Source organism: Talpa occidentalis, unplaced genomic scaffold (assembly GCF_014898055.3).
Source record: "Talpa occidentalis isolate TD23 unplaced genomic scaffold, MPIMG_talOcc4v2.1 talOcc4.8, whole genome shotgun sequence".
Taxonomy (NCBI): domain Eukaryota; kingdom Metazoa; phylum Chordata; class Mammalia; order Eulipotyphla; family Talpidae; genus Talpa; species Talpa occidentalis.
The window spans coordinates 26,733,817-26,754,570 of NW_023605194.1; the positions used below are offsets into that span (position 1 = coordinate 26,733,817).

Sequence of the window (20,754 nt, forward strand, 5' to 3'; positions counted from 1 at the left end):
GCTTAACGCAGAGGACCAGGGAGACTGACTTTCAGTTAGCCAGTTTGGGGCTCTTTGGTACTTCTATTTAAGAAACACTGTGATCATCTAAACCATAACACAATATTTGCTTTGAATAGCATACTTAGAATAACCCATTTTTTTAAATTTAATGAGATGTTCTCCATTGCACCTTTCCTTGCAAGCACTTTATGTACTTCATATATTTAATCTTTTTTTCTCTTTTCATTGAAAGCATGTTGAGTCTGAATTTTAGCTAAAGACTGCCAAAGGTGTTATATTTTTAGCTTGCATAAAGATTAATAGGACCCAGTAACCATACTAACAAAAATGCTGATAATACTATACTTTGTCCCTGACAAGAGCTAGAATATATAAGATGATTCAGTAGCATAAAATGTTAGGCTACTGATGACCTGTTCCCAGACTATCTCCGCCCTCAGCTTTAGTCTGGGACTCTCACAATCCAGCCTTTATTCTGCTGCTGTTACTAGCCTCTCCTGATGTGACTTGAAAGCTTCCCAACTATAACTATAGCTATGTCTTATTTGACCCTTTGAAAGAAGCAGCACCCAGAAGTGAGTTCAAATATTATCTGAACTAATCCTACTTAGGCTTATTTTAAAGTACTGAGAATCTGAGAGCTTTGGCAGAAATAGATTTTTAAATGGAGTTTGGGTCTTCTAAAGAAAAGAGAAAGAGAAAGATATTCTTCTCTGAACAGCGTGGAACCTTTTTGTCTTGCCTCTCCATCCTAGTCTTGATCCCTGATCTTTCTCCAGTCCTGTACTTTCTGTCTTCTCCCTTGGAATTGTGATAATTTTTTTTAGAGACTTTAAGAATAACTTTTTAAAAAAGATTTATTTATTTATGCATACAAGAACTGGTACAGGGGGTGAGAGAATTCACCAGAGAGAGTGGTGAGCAGAACAGGCAGATCTACTGAAATACTCTGCTGAGGGGAGCAGTGGGTGAGGCAGGGGAGGTCTGCTGTGCCATGTGGGTAGCTCCTTGGCTGGCCGGGGTATGGAACTCATGCTGCAGAGGCTGCGAACAGCTTCATAGCGCTGTCTTTAACCCCTACGCCACCAGGGAGGCACCAGAATTGTGATAATTTTTTGTATCAAAACTCCTTAGAGTGGTTAAAATGTTTCTTTTCTGTTCATATGGGAATATAGAGATTGTTTATGAAATTAATAATGGGGAAAAGACCATTTCCATTCCAAATAGTTATATCAATAGAATATTCAAGTTCTTTAACTCCAGAAGTCAGTTGGTATCAGTCAATTTTCAGTTTTTTGTGAGTGTTTGTTCTGACTTGAAAGAGCTGGTCCAATTTTCTCGTCTTCATGCTGGGGTGGCGGTGGAGGTGCAATAGCAGTTACCTTTTCACATATTTTAATGATTTTCTTACCTTTTATTTACCACATGATATAGTCTTCTGCTACTAGATCTTAGTTTGGGATTGAATTATATCCACATCTCAAGCTCCATTCCCAAGTAGCATGGGAGGAAACCAGACTAAAGGGTGAATCTGTGGAGTATGTAGGGTACTGCAAAAGGTGTGAATATAATAAGCACACTCTGAACTGTGGGAAAGGTATATGGGTGATTTTAAAACCTTTTTTCCCCTAGCACTTAAAAACATGGAAAATAGTAAGTCCCATTTTTTGAAAGGTAAAAAGAAAATAAATTCCAAACCATTTCTCCTTGTCTTTTTTATAATATACTCCAGATTGCTTCTAAAAATTATTAACTGTGAATTTGTTATATCTGATCTGAAAGTTGTGGATAATTTTGTTGCTAAAGAAAAGCTATTTTTATGTCTCTGCCTTAATTTCCTGGCATCTGTCATATGCTTTCTAAACAGCAGGGTTCCAGCTCATAGCTAGTTGAAAACTGAAAATTTGTGTTTAAACTTTCTTAGTATTACCTACCAGTGGGGACCCTATGTTAACAGCTGTAAATACAGTATTTAATAGGGATGTTAATGAGGTTACTGTGGTTTGGAGGCCTGAATAAATGTACTCTGTCACACCAGCCAAGATTAGGAGCACATTATGTTTAAAAGTTTTTGATAAACACTTTTAAAACACCAAATAAATGTTTTAAATAAATGGGTTTTTAAATCAGTGTTTATAAAAACACCAAGTAAAATGTTTTTTTTTCCAGGAAGCGTGTTGCTTCAGATAGGAGATGTCCTACCTGACTTGTTGGCAAGCCTTTCCATTTATCCCTATTAAATTATACCCTTTTGAATTATGCTCAGTGAAATAAGCCAGAAGGAAAAAGAAAAATATCGGATAGTTACACTTATAACGGGAATATAGGGGAACCCAATAAGACATCAGTGTAAAAAAAAAAAAAACAGTACAAAACATAACAAAGCAAAAACAAACAATTATAAATCAGAGACATCCTGCAGGGGAGGAGGAGGGAGAGGGATCAGAGGGAGGGAGGGAGGAGCACAGGGGACTGAGGTGATGGTGCACCGGTGCACTGGGGAAAGAAATTCTGTGGGAACTCAATTGAGGGGGTGGGGGAAGCAAATATTTTCTAAAAAAATTTTAAAAATGATAAATGTTAAAATTAAAAAATAATGTGAGCATTAAAAAAAAGTATAAGTAAATAAAAAAAAATTATACCCTTTTGCTTGACCTCTTTCTCCAGCTTGTCCTCTCTGACTCCATTAACTAAAATTCTTGCTTCTACCCAACCTCCAGCACCTGTAAGCATGGCATCCCTGCCTTGGGATCGCTTGGTGCCTGCAGACTTAACGTATTATTCCTGTCACCAGTTTTTAGCTATCCCTAATATGACCTTTAGCACATAATTCAAACAGAGTTTGACCTTGGCTAATGCCTCCCTTTCTATGATCTTTTAAATCCACGGAAAGGAAATTCTGGACCTATGAATAGCTTTTTGTCTCCCTATAGGTATCTCTTTTCTACTAAGAGCTATTTAGTCATTGCTTTATTTACTTCAGAAGGTCATTTCTGTTGATTTATATGAAAATGACTACAGATCCAAATATTTTCTCTAGCTTGTTAGAAATAAAACCATGTCAGCTTAGAGATCAGCATGTAAAAATATGGCTTTCTTTTTGTCTGTATCATTCTAATTATCAGCTTCGTATAGCCACTTATCCAGGCTTCCATATCAGTGCTCCTTATCCTTAATGATTACCATCTCAGCAATATATTATACTTACTCTACCGTATACTTGGGCATAGTCATCCCCATTAGGCATACAGTAAGAATTCAAGTGTCTCTTCATAAGAAGCAGGAAGTGTTCTCTCCTGCCTCCGTAAATCCCTTTGAAGTAGAGGGTTAGCTGGGCAGTGTGATCAGCTCTGCACAGGGCTCTAATATTTGGACTCCCGTAGTAGTACATATCAGTAATGTGATCTCACTGGGTTGGTGTCTCCAAAGTCTTACAGCTTACTGACACTCCCAGGTGATTTAGGTGGATAACAGGAATCTTTTTTATTTCAGTAGTTATGTATCTGTGTATTAGGAAAAATATAATTCATTTGGATAGTCAATTAAAACACCCAGTGACAGTACAGATGGCATGAGGATATGGTAAAACTACAAATGATGTCTACAAACCTAGAAAAACTACAAATGGTAGGAAATTCTCAGATATACCATCAATTATTTTAAGGAAGAAACTATATCTTATTTTCTCTATTATATTTAAGTTTTTAATGTTTGAAAACATGGGTGGCTGGCAAGGAATAGCCACTCCATAAATATTAGTCAAATGAATGAATCCATTTGAGACACAGTCATCACCCTTCTTTCGCTTAGGGACACCTAAATACCAGTGCCATCATGCAGCTTCTTTTCTTTGATGACTAAATACACTGTCAGTGATACTGCCTTACCATTGCCTTTGAGAAGCTGTGGTAGATAACTTGCATATCTGTGTTTGTGGACCATTTTGAGTCATGCTGTATGTCTTATCTTTTGAGCCAACCTCTGTTTTTTGAATCAACACTGTGCATGCATGTGCTGGAAGCTGTTTTGCAGTAATAACACTACTCACTCACCTGGAAGGTAGCCCCTCTGGTATTTGTCTGGAATGGCCTCTGAGAGCACAGTAGCAATCCAAAACCAATCTTTTTTTTTTTTTTTTTTTCCTTTCTGGGTTCATTCAGAGTCTGGCTAGCATTTAATGTGCAAGGCTTAGAAAACTTGATTATCTAGCCTTTCCATCCAAATGAAAATGATTAGAATTTGCAAGTTTAAAAAAAGGACATTGAAAGTTGTCAGTAGAAATGATAGAAGGAAAAAAAGAGACAAAAAAGAAATTATAGAAGGGCCTCTCCTGGTGGCACAGCGGTTGAGCGCTGGGCTGCAAAGCTCCCTACAGCCTCTGCAGCACCGGTTCGATCCCTGGCCACCAGCGAGGGTCCCACATGGCACGACAGACCTCTGCTGCCACACCTGCTGCTCCCCTCAGCAGTGTATTTCATCAGTCTGCCTGTTCCATTCCACGCTCTGGCTCTGGTGAATTCTCTCACCCTCCTGCACTTCTGACGGTACCCAGTGCTTGTATAAATAAATAAATGAACAAACAAATAAATAAATAAATCTTTAAAAAAAAATTATAGAAGACAGATTTTTGAGGGTGACAGAAGACGTGAAAACTGCCCACTGTATTATTTGATATTACTAAAAGGATGTTCATAACTTCTTGCTTGTGAGTAAATAACACATTGTAGGAAGATTTCCACCAAAAAAATACCAAAGTCAAGATGTTTTAACAATGGAAAGAAAAAATGTCTGCTCTTTAGAAAAGTAACTTAGGAGAAAACATTACTCCCAAGGAAGCTGATTAAATAGGGCATCACTGTGTACCTTGACCTGAGGAATTTCATGATATATCTGCTGAGATACCATGTTGACTAGATCCCTCAAAACTCCTTTGTTCCTGCTGTGATGAGAGTAAGAGGTAACCTTGTGACTGAAGACTTACAAAGAATGGAGATAGTGGGACCTCTTATTCTCAAAATAGTGACATATTAACTGCAATCACAGATTCAGTGTTAGATCTGATAATAAAGATCTTTGGTACTTAGTGTAAAAAAAAAAAAATCCTTAGCTAGGAAGAAGCAGTTACCAAGCTCAGCTGGAAGTCTGAAAAGACAGAAGATGCAGTTTTATTCATATGGTATTTTCAAATATCAGTATGAATGTATTGTTTAACCTTTTTGTTTGTTCCATTTTTACAGTTTGCTGTAGGTATTTTGTATACATCATTCTACTGATGCTAATGTCCCCATGTTGTGAACATCCATTTCAGTCACTGGTAGAGCATTAATTGAATCTTTTTCATGACTGTATGATACTCCATGGGGGGTGAATGTACCACATTTTATTCAGCCCTTTCCCTATAGATCACATTTACATTGTTTTTATTTTTTTACCACTCTAGATAATTCTGTAATAAATATACTTTGCATGTCCTCAAGGCTGGTGGTTATATTTTCATGCAGTGGAATTACAGCATTAATAATAACCAACAGTGGGATTACTGGGTCAAAGAGTATATGTATTATGTATTTTTAATTTTAAGAATTTGCTAATGTAATGTAACAATACACATTTTCTGCCAGCAAATAATAAGAGTCATCATTTTTTTTTTAGATTTATTTATTTATACAAGCACTGGGGTACAGTCAGAAGCACAGGAGGGTGAGAGAATTCACCAGAGCCAGAGCGGAGAGCAGAACAGGCAGACTGACAAAGTACACTGCTGAGGGGAGCAGCGGGAGGCAGGGGAGGTCTGCGTGCCATGTGGGACCCACGCCCAGTGGCCAGGAATCGAACCGGTGCTGCAGAGGCTGCGGGCAGCTTCGCAACCCAGTGCTTAACCACTGCGCCACCAGGGAGGCCCCAAGAGTCATCATTCTTAAATGTTTGCCATGCTGCTAAAAGTAAAGTGCTATTAATATTCTTTTTCCTGACTAACATATGTGAACATTTCTTAATTTGGATTACCTGTGAATTCTCATGTGAATTCTCTTCCACCCATTTTTTTCACTGTGTTTTATGTCTTTTGTTGTTGTTGTTGTTAGTTATCAAGAGTTCTTTGTATTTACTTTTCCAAATCCATCATTTGCCTATTGACTTTTCTCATGGCATCATTTGCCATTGAAATGTCTTTTATTTTTACATAGTCTAATATATTTCATTTTCTTCTGAAACTTCTAGGTTCCTAGTCCTTATTAAGATGGTCTACCTTGTCCTTTGTTGGCCACATATATAGAAAGGGCATCCTTTATAAGTAGTGGAATGTGCTTGATGTAATCTGTGAGGTACTCTCAGACCACCTCAGACTATGGCCACACAATCAATCAATAGCTACCTAGGTATCCCTTGCTTGCCTTGTGATGTGGGTCATTGTCTTAGGGCAGTCATACAGGAGTGTTTCTTCCAAACCTTACATGCATAGAGGCCACAGTCCTTAATTTGTACAGATAAGTCTACTTGTTTGGTTTTTATGATTCTTTTCCCTCTTTTTTTTTTTGGATTTTAATCTTTTTTCATGTATTTCCTTTGTCTTTATTGGTCATTTAATTCTGAGTAATTTATACTTTTTTGGTTAAAATTGTGAATAAAAAATTTTGTTCATTTTTATTACTAAAATAGCATGAAGCTACTAGCTTTCTTACAAGTCTTCCTGACAGCAAAATGATACACTAACTAGGTGTTTGGATTTTGGATTAACTCTTTTTCTTTTAATGTTCTGGCTTCTGAAATTTCAGATAAGAAGTCGTTACTTTCTTTCCTTTGTAGGAGATTGTAAGGCGCTCTTTTCACTTGGAAGCATGTAGCTGTTTCTCTTTACCTTTCTTGTTCAGAAATTTTAGCTAATGATTTTACCAGACTGCGCCTGGTGGTATGTTTTTTTCTCATCAGTCCAGGTTGGACATGGTGGGATTTTTGATACGCAGTTCAGAACTCTTGTCAGCTTATTGCTTTTCCTCAATCCTTTTTGTTCCTCTGGAATTTTGTTATTCATACACTAGATTTTCCTGGATCTATTATAAAATTTCTTCTTTCCTCCTACTTGTTATTTTTTAAACTTTTTCCAGAGCTTTGATATAGTTCTACTAATTGATCTTATATGCCAATAAACTTAATAGTGATTATCCTCTCTTCAGTTTATCATCTCATTATTTAGTTAAAATGTTGTGATTTAGATTTTTAATGATAATAAAATTTGAATACATATAAAAGTACAGAGAACAGTGTGATGAGTTTTACCTAATAGTATAATAATCCAATTACAATTATCAGCAATGTTCCTACCGTCTAATTTCAATAAATTCAACTTGTTTTATCTATACTTTGCCCACTCCCACCCTAACCCCATATGATTTTGAAACAGATCCAAGACATCATATAATTTTATCCTGCAATAATTGAAATAACTCAGCATATAGCTCTAAAAAAGAGTTATTCAAAATATAGAACTAGAATTGCTTGTGGAATATGAGGAGTATGAGCTTTCTTTTGGGGAATAATGTAAATATTTTGGAACTGGATAGAGATTGCAGTTACCCAACATTATAAATGTATTGAATGTCCCTAGATTGTTCACTTTAAAATTGTTAACTTTTAATTACCTTAAACTCAATTTAAAAAAAATTAAGCTCTTAAAAAAATCACCTGGAGGGAAAAAAAAAATCACAATGCCATTTTTACACCTAAACAAAAGTAACCTTTAAAAATATATATACTACCAGTGCCTCCCTGGTGGCTTAGGGGTTAAGTCTCAATGCTACCACTGCGACGGCCCTCCTCAGTGGCCTGAGTTCAATCCCCAGCCCAGAAGCAACCCACATGGTGCAGCAGACCTCTCCTGTCTTGCCCACTGCTCCCCTCAGCAGTGTATTTCAGTCAATCTGCCTATCTGTTTCCGTGTCTGTCTCTGGTGAATCCACTCACCCCCTGCACCTCTGGCCTATACCGCTGTTCTTCTATGCAAAATAAATTTTAAAAAAATCAGTCTTACAATAAAGGAATAATTCTTTAAATATATATATTTGTATATATACACATATATTTGTGCTATGCTTGTATCTCCTAAGTGCTCTTTTCATGTTTGTAGGTTTTATAAATGGCTATTGTCTTCTCCTCCAACAGTTTTCTTTTGCTGAGTGTGAATTCTGTTTGTTCAGACCAATCTTCTCTCTCACTGCTGGACCCCCTTTCTAGGCTTATTTGGGCTCAGATATAGATGATAGAGTACCCTGATTATAGGCATCTACAGAACTGTAGAATCAAAGCAGTCTTCCTCATGGACATAGAGAAACAGGTGACTACCAGTTTCCTGCATACCTTACGTCTACCTGTAGTCCTTCAGCTTTGGAGCAGAGAGGGTTCATTCTACTATTTTGGCTTCTTGGACTTTCAGGTATAGGAAGAGTAGGCTAGAAGCTGCTAGTTCCTTCCCCCAGGAGTCTACCGATCTCTGCTGACCACATTCTTTGTCAGATCCACCCCTGTCTTGACCTGTGACACTCTCTTCAGGTTGCTTGACTCTAGGAAGAGCTGTTGACCAAGGCAGGACCCTAGATAGGAAATGCTGGATGAGCAGTATAGAGTATTAAGTTCCACAGAGGAAGGATTAGATCTCTGTGGAACTGAGCTAGTTTAAGAAGCCTCTGATTTACAAAAGGCTGGGTGAAGAATAGTATCTTCGTCAAATGGTCCTAGCGCTATAGGATATCCACATGCAAAAGAATGAAGTTGGAACCCTATTTTACCCTATATACAAAAATTAATTCCAAATCAGGCAGTTTAAATATAGGGGCTAAAATCTTAAAAGTCTTTGGCGAACCCCTAGGAATCCTCATGATCTTGGCAATGGCAGTGGATTCTTAGATAATGTTATCAAAAGGAGGAACAACAAAAGAAAGAAAAGATAAATTGCATGTCATCAAAACTAAGCACTTCTGTATATTAAGGGACATTATCAAGAAAGCTAAAAGACAATGTACAAAAAGGAGAAAATATTTTCAAAGTCTACTATTTTCCAAACACCGTGCTTTGAAAAAGCATTTATAAATCCCAGTCTCAGACTCTTTGCTCTAGTACTGCTGTTGAGATATACAACATGTTTTCTAGTTCAAATGATCTTGGGGTATGGATAGATAGATTGATCGACAGATAGGTAGACAGATCAGATTATTTAGATAAATAGATATCCCGATGTTAGGAAATTTCATGATCTCACCTTCAATAATTTTTATTTTGGAATTGAGCTATTATTAAATTTGTCTAACTCTAGGCTACAGTTTATTCTCAGTGCTTCTTAAGAATTCATCAAATAATTTTTCCATCTTTAAAAAAAAAATCTAATACCTAGGGCCTCCCTGGTGGCACAAGGGGTTAAGTCTCACCATCAAGCTGTCACCAGCCACTGCAGCATGAGTTCAATCTCTGACCAGGGAGGTGACCCACATGGCGCAGCAGACCTCTCCTGTCTTGCCCTCTGCTCCCCTCAGCAGTGTATTTCAGACATTCCACCTGTTCTGGTCTTCAGTCTCTCTGGTGAATCCTCTCATCCCCCACACCTCTGGCCTACACCCCAGCTCTCATATGCATAAATAAATAAAATATTTTTATTTATTTATTTATTTATTTTTCCCGATGTTTGCTTTCTTTTCTCAGGTGTAGTCCCCATAGAATCTCCACCACCAGTTCACCCGTGCACCATCCCGATAGTCCTTTGTGCTCTTCCCACCCTTGTTTTGATCCCTCTCCTGCCCCCTCCCCTGCAGAATGTCTCTGATTTATAGTTGTTTATTTTTGTTTTGTTGTGTTTTTTATTGTTATTCTTTTTTTCATTGATCCCTTGTTTGGTTCCCCTATATTTCTTCTATAAGTAAAACCATCTGATATTTTTCTTTCCTTCTGACTTATTTCACCGAACATAATCCCTTCTAGTTCCATCATGTTGCTGCGAATGGCATGAGTTAATAAAATAAATCTTTTTTAAAAAGTCTAATACCTAGCACATAAAAAGCACTCTTGTAATTCTGCTTCAAAAGACAAGAAAAAAATTTATTATTTTATTTTATGTAATTCTTACATCCTTTTTCATTTTTGCACAATGTATGCATTTTCATTTTGGTTATATTCCCCATATAATTGCACCCCCCCCCCTTATTTTGACCCTAGTCCTTCTTCTCCCTGCCCTTCCCCTTCCCCTATAGAGTGTCTCTGGTTCATAGTTTTTTGTTGTTTTTGATTTTCACTTTCTTATAGTTATTCATTTTCCTGGTCCTTTATTTAAGTTTTCTAGATTCCTGCTATGAGTGAGACCATCCGGTATTTTTCTTTTTCTTTCTGGCTTATTTTGCTGAGCATGATCCCATCTAGCGCCATCCATGTTGCTGCAAATTGCATGTGTTTATCTGACAAAAGAAAATTTTTAATGGGCAAAGGTCTCGAGTCTTCTCCAAAGAAGATACAGGAAGACTAACAAGCACTTGAAAAGATTCTCAGTGTCATTAGTCGTTAAGGAAATGGGAATCAAAACCACAGTGAGATATCACTTCACACCTGCATTTTTTCACAAAAGTGGAAAACTACCAGTGTTGGTGTATATGTAAGGAAATTGGGACCCGATGTATGGCTGACGGGAATGTAAAACAGTACAGCTACTGTGGAAAACAATTTGGCAGTTCCTCAAAAAATTAAACATAGAATTATTATATATCCTAGCAATTATACTTCTAGATATATATTCAAAAGTACTGAAAACAAATAAATAAGCATACATACTTATTCATAGCAGCAACATTCACTATAACTAAAAAGGTGGACTCTCCACAAGTCCATCAACAGATGAAGGGGTAAATAAAATGTGACATATACAGGGGAATATTATTCAGTCATAAAAAGGAATGAAATACTGCTGCATGTTACAACATGGATGAACTTTAAAACATGATTTTTTTCTTAAATTGTGTTAAGTGAAGGAAGCCATGCATAAAGGGTCACACTTCATGTGATTCCATTTATATGAAATATCCAGAGTAGTTAAATCCAAAAAGAACAAAAGGAGATTGGTTGCTGTGGGGACTACAGAGGAAGTAAGTGGGGCAGGGTTTCCTTTTAGGGTAATCCAAATGCTCTGGAATTGGATGGAGATGGTGGTTGCACAACATTATGAACATTAAATACCACTGAGTTATTCACTCTGAAATGGTTAGTTTTAAAATAAAAAAGAAAAAGACTGGGCCTTACTGGGTACCTGAAATTGTTGAGTGGACTGAGCATTTAGGAGAGCATTTAAGATAAAAAGTAAGTGCAAGTAAAGCAAAATTTGAGTTGGGGAGTAGCTGAGAGAGGAGTTGGGGCAAATCATGAAGGGCCTGGTTTGTATTTGAGTTGTTGCTATTACACAGAGGCAGCTGCCTATTAATCCATTCGGCTGTAGAGAATCTGAGTGACTTTTGACCAGGAGAGGAACATTATGAAAGTAGATAATTGAAATGTCAACATGTACATGGAGAATTGAACTAGGGAAGCCGGTGACTTGGTGACCAGTGCAGACACCATCAATATTGAGCACATCCAGGAGTCACTTGTTATGGCCTAGACTAGACAGAGGCAGTAGGAGTAACAGCTATGCATAATACTTATGACATGCCAGGCACTGTTCTGTGCGCTTTATTTAATTCTGTGTGGTTTAATTTACTTAATCCTCCAGGAATTCTGTAAAATTGGAACAGTGTACAAACGTTGTCACAGGCTCAGAGTGGCTGAAAAACTTGCCTGTTCGCACAGCTTACATTTGAACCCAGCTGGGATCCCAGAACCAGTATAGTTTTCATTATGAACAGAGGTGAATGTGCAATTTTTTCAAAGCCCTTGACTAACTTGTCAGGTTGAGGAGAGGGAAGAGGGAGGACGGAAACCAGAGGAGGGACATTGTCCCCCTGTGCAACGAAGAGTTGGTACAGGTGGGTCTTCCCAGTAGAGATGGCAACTGCTGATATACCTGTGAACCGGAGCTCATGGCTACAGACAAAACTCTAGAGGAGGCTGGCAACAGATCTTCAGAGGGGAAGGACATCTGGGAGAGTAGCTGTTTAGTCCTAGGCAGGGACTCTTTCTGCGCCCTCATTGCACCCTGCATCCTGCTTTGCTGGAACCTCTTGGCTGCATCCAGAGGCAGCCTGAATGGTCTAGGTAGCTTATGCCAGTACCTCCCTTAAGCCTGTCTCGCCAGCCTCAGTGGAACTCCTCAGCTCCAGCTTGGCTCCTGCCAAGCCATTCCTGGAGTTTATGCCCTGCTTTATGCGCTTCTGGGCCTTTGTCTTAGCTGGTTCCTTTCCCTAAAACACCCTTCCTTGTCCTCCATTGTCATGTGCCACTGGGCTTTCAGATTCAGCCCATGTGCTGTTTACACGCGCTACCTTCTTCATCCTCACTAGCACCCTTTTCGGTAGACAGTCTGATTCCCATTTTACAGATACACACGTGTGTATGTATAAACGCTATACCCATTTCTCAGACATGCAAATGTGTGTGACCGTTACACCCACTTTTCGGATAGACAAATAGAACATACAGAGCAGAGGGAGGTTAAGAATTTGCCTGTGATCATACAAACAGTAAATCAAAGAGCGACTGCCAAAGCCTGGACTCTGAACTGCCAAAGCCTGGACTCTGAATGGCTCCAAAGCGACATCTCACTGAGACACCATTAAGCTATTCTGTCTACTCTCAAAAGGAAGAAACGTGAGGAAGCTTTGCTAAACTTTTTTTCCTGTCTTTCCTCTTGGGTCCAGGTGGAAGTGAAGCCATATGTGCTGGATGATCAGATGTGTGATGAGTGCCAGGGCACACGCTGTGGTGGGAAGTTTGCCCCGTTCTTCTGTGCCAACGTCACCTGTCTGCAGTATTACTGCGAATACTGCTGGGCGAGCATACATTCCCGCGCCGGGCGGGAGTTCCACAAACCGCTGGTGAAGGAGGGAGGTGACCGCCCTCGTCATGTCCCTTTCCGCTGGAGCTGAGCCCAGGGCAGACCCAGCCACAAGTACTGGAGTAGATAACAAGGAGGGAAAAGAGAGGGCACTGCCTCAGGGCTTACAGTGTTCTGGAAATTTGTGCATTTGTTCTCAATTTTTAAAGAAGAAATGGGTCTTTTTATTATTATTATTTACAGTCATATTACTGAACTCAGTGTCCAGTATAATGCAAAATTGCAGAGTGTATAACGGTACTGATTTGCACTTTGATTCACACCTTTGTCTGCTTGGTACCTTAATTTCTTAACACCTGATTTGTCACTCGTGACAGTGCGTAGACTGCCATTCTCATCAGCGGCCATCAGGTGGATGTCTGTGATTTTTTTTGTTTGTTGTGCTGTTGTTCTGATTGTTTTTGAACTGGAGCATGCACTTATTTTCAGAAACTTAGAAAGTTGCCCCTAGGAGAAGACTTACCAAAGGTGTAATACTCGAGAGTAGGTGGCAGATGTAGCAAACACTTCACAACAATTCAGCAATCACTCATTAGTTGGGGTCATTTAGAGTAAGGATAACCCTTAATGAAATAAGCCTTTAGTTGCTCTCTATTTTGACATGTAAGGATACCTCATAAGCTGAATCTTTATTTTTCCTTCACGTTTGATTTTTGTTTTGCTGAGGATTTTGGTTAGATCTTTTAGTGTTATGTAAATTTATGCTGCAATAGCTTTTGCTGCTATTACAATGGTATGATTAATACCATAGTACTCTATTCAGGCTAAGGTATCAATTAAAAAAAAAAACCCAACAACACACTTTTATGATTTAGGGATAGAATCAGCTGCCGAACGGAGATCAGATTAGACTTCAGAAAGCTTCAATGGAAGGTCACTATTTCTGACTGCATGTTTACTTAATCAGGTTGCTGCATGCAATAAATTTTATATCCAATGTCTAGTATAAAACCTTCCCACAATGCACAAATTAAGAATCTATATAAGCTATAAAATACTGATTTTTTTAAGATTTTTTTCATTCAGAGAGTTGGTAATTGACTGGAGGAAGGCATGCCTCAATAAATGGAATGCTTCTGAAATTAGGAAGAGCCCATAACAGAATGACCTATATTACAACCAATATAAACCCTAGGTGTAGGATATTCTTAAAGCAAATTTGTGGATGGTAGATGAAGTACTTTGCGGTGCTCTGTTATATATTGTGCAATTTATTTTATATAGTAAAGTGATTATGTCTTACTGTGATCAAACTTAACTGTTTAAAGCCTTTGTGTCAGACATTAACGAACTTGACAGTTCATAACTGGTATATTATTAACTAACACATGAGCTCTTAGTTACAATCTCCTAGTGCTTGCACCATTTTACATAGCTTCAGACCTTGTCCAGAAAACCAAAGAGCTCATCTTAGCTTACAAACACTAGGAATATATACAGTATATAGAGATAAGTTGTCAGATTGACAAACTAGGCACATTTTAAGAAAGTTGTGTGATGGTGATGCTAAAGAAATGTCTGTACAAAATGAGAGGACCTGGGTAGGGTTGGTTGTCTGGGTGAGAAATTAACTACTTAATTCCCTGGATTTTTCCTGTAAAGCTTGAATAGAATTAAGACCTGCTAGAACTACCATGGACATTTTTTTAGCATTCACTCGTGGGCTGCAGATAGTAATATATAAAACACACACAATGATTGTGAGACTATGTAAATCTTTTTTTTTTTTTTAATCTTCCTATGTTTTGGAATTCTGGGGACAATCTGACTGGATATGACACTGCAGAATAGATTTAAGTCGCTGTGTTTTATGTGCTGTGATGTCCTTGTACTGTCTTAAGTTAATATTGCTTGTTTGGGTTTGGTTTGGTTTTGTTTTGTTTCTCGAGTGTTTAGTTGCAATTACCAACTCTCAAACTAGAGTTGGTTTTCAAAAAAAAAAAACAAAATAGTTTTTTACTGGATTAAAAATGCTTGTTAGAACTCTCCCTTTTGCAGTTATGTCTGGGCTTTCTGGTAATAATTGCTTTTTTCCCAGCCCAGCTGTGGTTTTCTGTTTGTTGTTTTTGTTTTTGTTTTTTTTCTATGTTTGTGGTTTTTTTCATCTGTACAAGAAATTTTGTTATGCACTACTACTTTTTGTATTCTAGAAAGTTTTCAAAAGTTGGCCGAAGATTTGTTTGTTTGTTTTTAAGGAAAAAGGCATGCTTTCTGACTGACATGATCTTTTGCAATACCTCAATTTTGAAATATAGGAAAGAAAATGATATTTTCTAAGTAAGTTTATTCAGAAAAATATATATTAATTTAATTCTGCAAGAAAAATGATTTAACAGATGGGTAACTTTATTTTTTTCATGCTTATTTGTGTTTTTTGAAAATGAAGAAGTTAGAGCTTTATAACTATAATATTAAAGATCATATCTAACCTACAGAAATCTACCTAATTATGTGAAAGAAGCAAAACTTTTTGAAGAAGCACCCCTCTTTCATGTACTAAAATAACCGAGATTTGAAGAAAAAAAAAAAGCTGGAAGATTGTACAGCATAAAGCTAAAAGTAAAGGCGAAATAACATTGTCATGAAGAATAGGTTACAAATAATAAACTCCATTTGGTGCTGAAAGTTGTGAATAGATGGTGGAAACTACTTTCCCTTAATTTGTATATTTATAATCAAGCGTTGATTGTGCACGACTGACCAGGATTGTGAAAGAGTTCTTCTGTTTGTATTTTTTTAAAGAGAACTTTTTTAGTTTATTAAATTATAACATGTTCCCTTTTGTTTTGTAAATAAATGTGCCCCCAAGTTGTTAATGTTATATTAAAAGAGAGGGTCCTTCAAAAAAAAATTATTTTTTAAAACACAGAGGTGTTCTGACCTGCAACTTGACTGGGAAGCCCCTGGGTATCACAGGTCCTGTTGTGGCCTTTCCTTGACGTGACACTTGAACTAGTCGATTTTTTGAAGGCTATAACCTAACCTCGACTCTTTGTTGTTATGTGCAATACTGTTTGTACTGTTTGTATAAAAAATAGAAAAAAAAAAGAAAAGAAAAAAGGCATAAATCTTTATTGCAGATTTATTTTCATTGCAAACTTTAGACATTGTGATTCACTGAAATCATTTTTCTACTGTCAAATATGTACCTTTTCTTCATGCTGGTATTTTTTCAATAGTAATGTAGCCTTTGTACTGAGACAAATTTTCATTGTTATTTTTAGAAAGATTTTTTGCTAAGAAAAAAATTAAACATATTTACATATTTTTCATTTTATTTCGTATTTTCTTTAAGGAGTGCTTTCTCAATCATTAATAGAGTTGTTTCTGGGAGGGACTTTCATATCTGGTCAATGTCATAATATTATTTTGTATTTTTACTTGGAATAAATTAATTTTATGATGCTAATTCTTTAAAAGTTTATTTTTTTCATTTTCAGTTATTTTTGAAGCTAAAACCTTTGTAATATTGTTACTAAAGTGTCTAGTTTTTTGAAATGCAAAGCTTTATGTATTAACTTGCTGATGTGGTTTACAATAGTGTGACAATGATGAAAATGGTTGGTTATGTAACGTGATTGGAAAATGTAATGAATAATTGGGTAATAAAATGACAGAATGAGCAGAACATGTGAGATTTTGACAAGCCTTTTCCTTTATTACAGTGGTTTAGTGTAAGACTAGGGATGTCACAGTACAGTTCTCTAGGGATGTCACAGTGGATTTATACAACACCAGGCGCAGCCAAATCTGTGGCCCTGATAATGAAGTCACCCTTACGGAAACACCTCCAGGTTTAAAACCTGGCCAGGTCAACAGAATGATACATTGCTTTTCCCCTCTAACTCTTCATTATGTCGTGTGCGTGCATGTGTGTGTGAGTGTGTGTGTGTGAATCTGCCACCAACTGCTGTCCATGTGTGAGACGGTGCCTGTCACCTAAGCCAAGTCTTTTCCATGCACTTACGGTGGTGACGTCTGAGAGTCCAGGAAGGTTGCTAAGAGGACACGACTTTCTGTGTGATTAGACTTGGGTCGCAGTGTCTCACCTGTGTCCCCTCCCTGCACGGCTCGTGAGGTGTGCTGAGGAAGCACACTCAGACGTCACCACGGTATATGGACGATCTCGGACTTTGTCTTCCTCCACCCCCACCTGCTCCCTGTTACAGTGCCCCTCGTTCGCCCCTTATTGTGGCAGCACATCTGGCCACTCCGAGCATGATCTGTCTCCCTCCTGGTTCTTTTCCGACACCCACCTCACCCAAAGCTGTGCTGTTAAGGCAGCGTGTCATTGTAATGGCACCTAAAATTTTTTTTAAATCATACAATTGCAAAACTGGTGTTGCGTAAACAGAACATCCAATGACTTGCTCTAGATAGATGGTGTGTTTCTGCTAGTTTTTGGTGGCCTCTCCCAGTTCCGTTGCCACGGAGGTGAGGTTGTCAATAACTCAGCGAAACATGTGTCCAGAGTTGGCTTTTGGGTATGCTCTATGTATTCAGTTTTGTAAATAATATATAGATTAGATCAAGTTGTGATGTAAAATTTTAACTCAAATTGGGTACTACTGGTTGGAATTTTACATTAACTACAAATAAGTGATTAGGAACAGAAGAAAAGAAATTGGAAAATTCTTGCTTAGTGGTATAAAGATTATGCTTAGATATCTGCCTATATCTTGTGTTTTATAGCTTGTTAGTGAGGCATGGGCTAATGCAGAATGTACTGCATTTATGCAATTAGCAAATAACTGCTAGTTTTCATTTATCTATTATATTAGCAACAAAAAGGCATTTAACTGGGTAAAGCTCCTACCTAAATATTTGAGTATTGTGACATCTCTACTTGCAAGGTTTGAGTGAAAGATTAGTAGTCACAGATTAGTGAAAAAAAGTACCTTTTTGTTAAAACTGGCTTATTTGTATGGATTGTTGCTTTTTTCACCAGTTTGTATGGTATGTCAGCTAACTTTTTCTGTTCTTTTTTTTTTAATAACCAAATTTCTCTATCTCAGCTGCAATAGTGTTCCATTTTACCACAGAGTATTTTATAATTAATGCTGTTGACTTTATACCCCAAAATGGGTCAAGAAGTGGATATGTGATTCGGGGAGGTTTAAATTTGTCTGACGGAGTGAATCGTAACAAGTAGAAAACTCGGGTGCTAATACAGGATAACTTCTGCTCTTTATCTTTTCTGGATGTAGTTCTGTTGGGGTATAAAGTGTTAGGTATTTGTATTTTTGCTGTCAAAATAATGGACATAACTTTTAGAGTGTTCACAGCTAAGATCTCTGTATTTGTTTTTCAACTAACAACTAATTTTAAATGTATTGTACCTTTTATTACTGTTCTCTTAGATTGTTTTTGCTAGTAACCTTTATTCAGCTTTCGCTGTTGGGGCTTGGACTAATAGTGCTTGTATGGAACTGCAGTACTGTGACTCACCATGGAGCTCAATGCAGCTATTGCTTACAACTGCTTCAACTTTGTAGTTTGGACTTCTTTTTTTCTGTAATAACAACTTATTAAATCTAGTTGTATGAAGTACGGACACTTGTCATCCTTTGCATTTGCTAAGGAGTAGCTTGGAGTAGAAGCATCCGCACCTGGGAACATTCGCACATGCCAATTCGCTGGGTTAGCTTTTGTGGGGAGGGGTGGGGAACGCCCCATCGAGCAGATGAAGTACCCCAAACCTCACCTTTTCGCTGACACAACTCTCATTAAAAAAGAAACAAACAAACAAACACAACACGAGCCCCCGGACGGTGTTTGATCGTTGGCACATGGTGAGCGTGTGTGTTCAGTGCGAGGTGGGCAGAGGCGCCCACCTTGGTTTTTCACGCCAGCACTTGCCACGTGAAACCAATTCTCAAAATTAAAATCGAGACCAGCAATGAAAACGTAAGTATGTTCGCTTCGCTTCATTTTTTACACGAGGTTCTCCACAAGGCAGCTCGGGCAGGGGGTCTTTTTAAATCCCACGGAGGTTTTGGAAATGCTGACTTGAATCCTTTGAGAAAGAGGCCCCCAAGGGGCCGCGGGACAGAAGCCCTCGGGGGCTTTGGGCACCTGGAGCCGCTCGCGCCCCGGCCGAGGCTGGCTTCCCGGCCGGGCGGGCCGGCGCAGGTGTCCGCAATCTCCTCCTCCCCGGGCTCTCATCAGGCGGGGCGGGCGGCGGCGCGGCGGGGCCCCGCGGGGCCTTCCAGGGGCGGCCTCGGCCGCGCGGGGGTCACCGGGGGCTCCCGGAGGAGGCCGGGCCTCGCGCCCGCGCAGCGTCGGGGCGCACGGGGGGCTCAGCCGCCAGCAGGCGGCGGCCGCAGAGGTGGGAGCCCCGGCCTTGCGCCCTCCCCGCGGACGGGGCAGCAGGCGGGCCCCGCGGGCTGGCACGGTCCCGGGAAGGGATGAGGGCCGGCTGGGGTCGTGCCCCGCGCCCCGCGCTCCTGTCCAGCCGAGGCGACGGACGCTCTTCGGCCGCGGACTCCCCGACAGGCCGCCTCCCCACCTCCATCTGCATTGCACCCCACCCTGCAGCCGGCACCCAGTTCTGGATCCCACGTCCACCCCTTCCCGCGGTGGCCCTGACGAGTCGCGCCCGCCCTCGCCGCCGCGGCCCTGCAGGTAAGCCAGCCCGGCCGGGGGGCGCCGCGCGCGCTGGGCCGCGGGGGCAGCTCGGGCTGCTGCGGGGCGCCGCGGCGGGGGCTGGGGCGCTGCGCCCCGGAGCGGCTGGGCCCCAGCGGCCCGATGCTAACGCCCAGACCTGCGTCCAAGCTCAGCCGCTGGGCCGCCGAGAACAGCGCTTGACGTTTGCCGCTTTCTAGCCACAGTGGCTGTGCCTTCCAGCACGGGGAGAGCAGTAGCCGCTTCCAGGTCCCCTTTAAGTTAGCTTTCTACAAGGGCATCCTGCACCCAGCTGCAAATAGAATCCTGGCTTCAAAACACTTCTGACTTGGGATTCGTCCCCTGGGGCAAGGTTTGAGGCCCCAACTTTTTTTTTAGATTTATTTACCTATGTATACAAGAACTGGGGTACAGGCCAGAGGTGCGGAGCGGGGGTGTGTGTGAGAGGATTCTCCAGAGACAGAGCAGGGAGCAGAACAGGCGGGGTGATTGAAATACACTGCTGAGGGGAGCAGCAACGATGCCCCAACTCTTGGCGTGATGTGGGGTGGTGTGTATGACGTGATGGGGGGGTGTATGGTGCCCCTGCGCGCAGCAGCCTGTTTTTCTAGGGGTAAAAATGGGGCGTTCTAGCACAGAGGAGCCGCAGCAGCCCCCTTCCAGGAGCCTAACCCCGCGCTGCGGAGCACAGGCCTGTTGTGTCCAGCACCTGCGTTACAGCACAGAAAGGGCCACACCTGTGAACACTGACGCATGCTCAGCTTTAAAATGGAGACATGGTTTTTCAGCAGACCCTTGGCACAGGGTTCACTTTGCAAGCCCTTAAACGTCCTGTGTTTTAACTGCATGGTTCTAACTAGGTTAGTGATTGTGACAGTGAAGGAGTCAGAAGTAATGGTCCTGCTCCTGTGCAGAGGATTGTTGGGAAGGAGAAACTGTCCTCTGCCAATTTAGACTGTGATTAGGAGCCTCCTAAGAGATGAGTCTTGTTAACTGACAAGAGAGATTAACAAGGGCCTCCCCGGTGGCGCAGCGGTTGAGCGCTGGATTGCGAAGCTGCGCTGCAGCCTCCGCGGCGCCGGTTCGATCCCTGGCTGCTCCCCGGCCACCGG

General features: G+C 40.1%; 1 protein-coding gene across 1 annotated transcript in view; it reads left to right on the forward strand.

The window, feature by feature from the left end:
- Positions 1 to 18,514, forward strand: part of CPEB3 (cytoplasmic polyadenylation element binding protein 3) — a 183,862-nt gene extending 165,348 nt beyond the window's left edge. Inside the window, 1 exon segment of the mRNA XM_037497586.2 lies at positions 12,822 to 18,514. Within this exon segment, the coding sequence (XP_037353483.1) occupies positions 12,822 to 13,049 (228 nt within the window). The 3' untranslated portion in view covers positions 13,050 to 18,514.
- Positions 18,515 to 20,754: the final 2,240 nt, after the last annotated feature.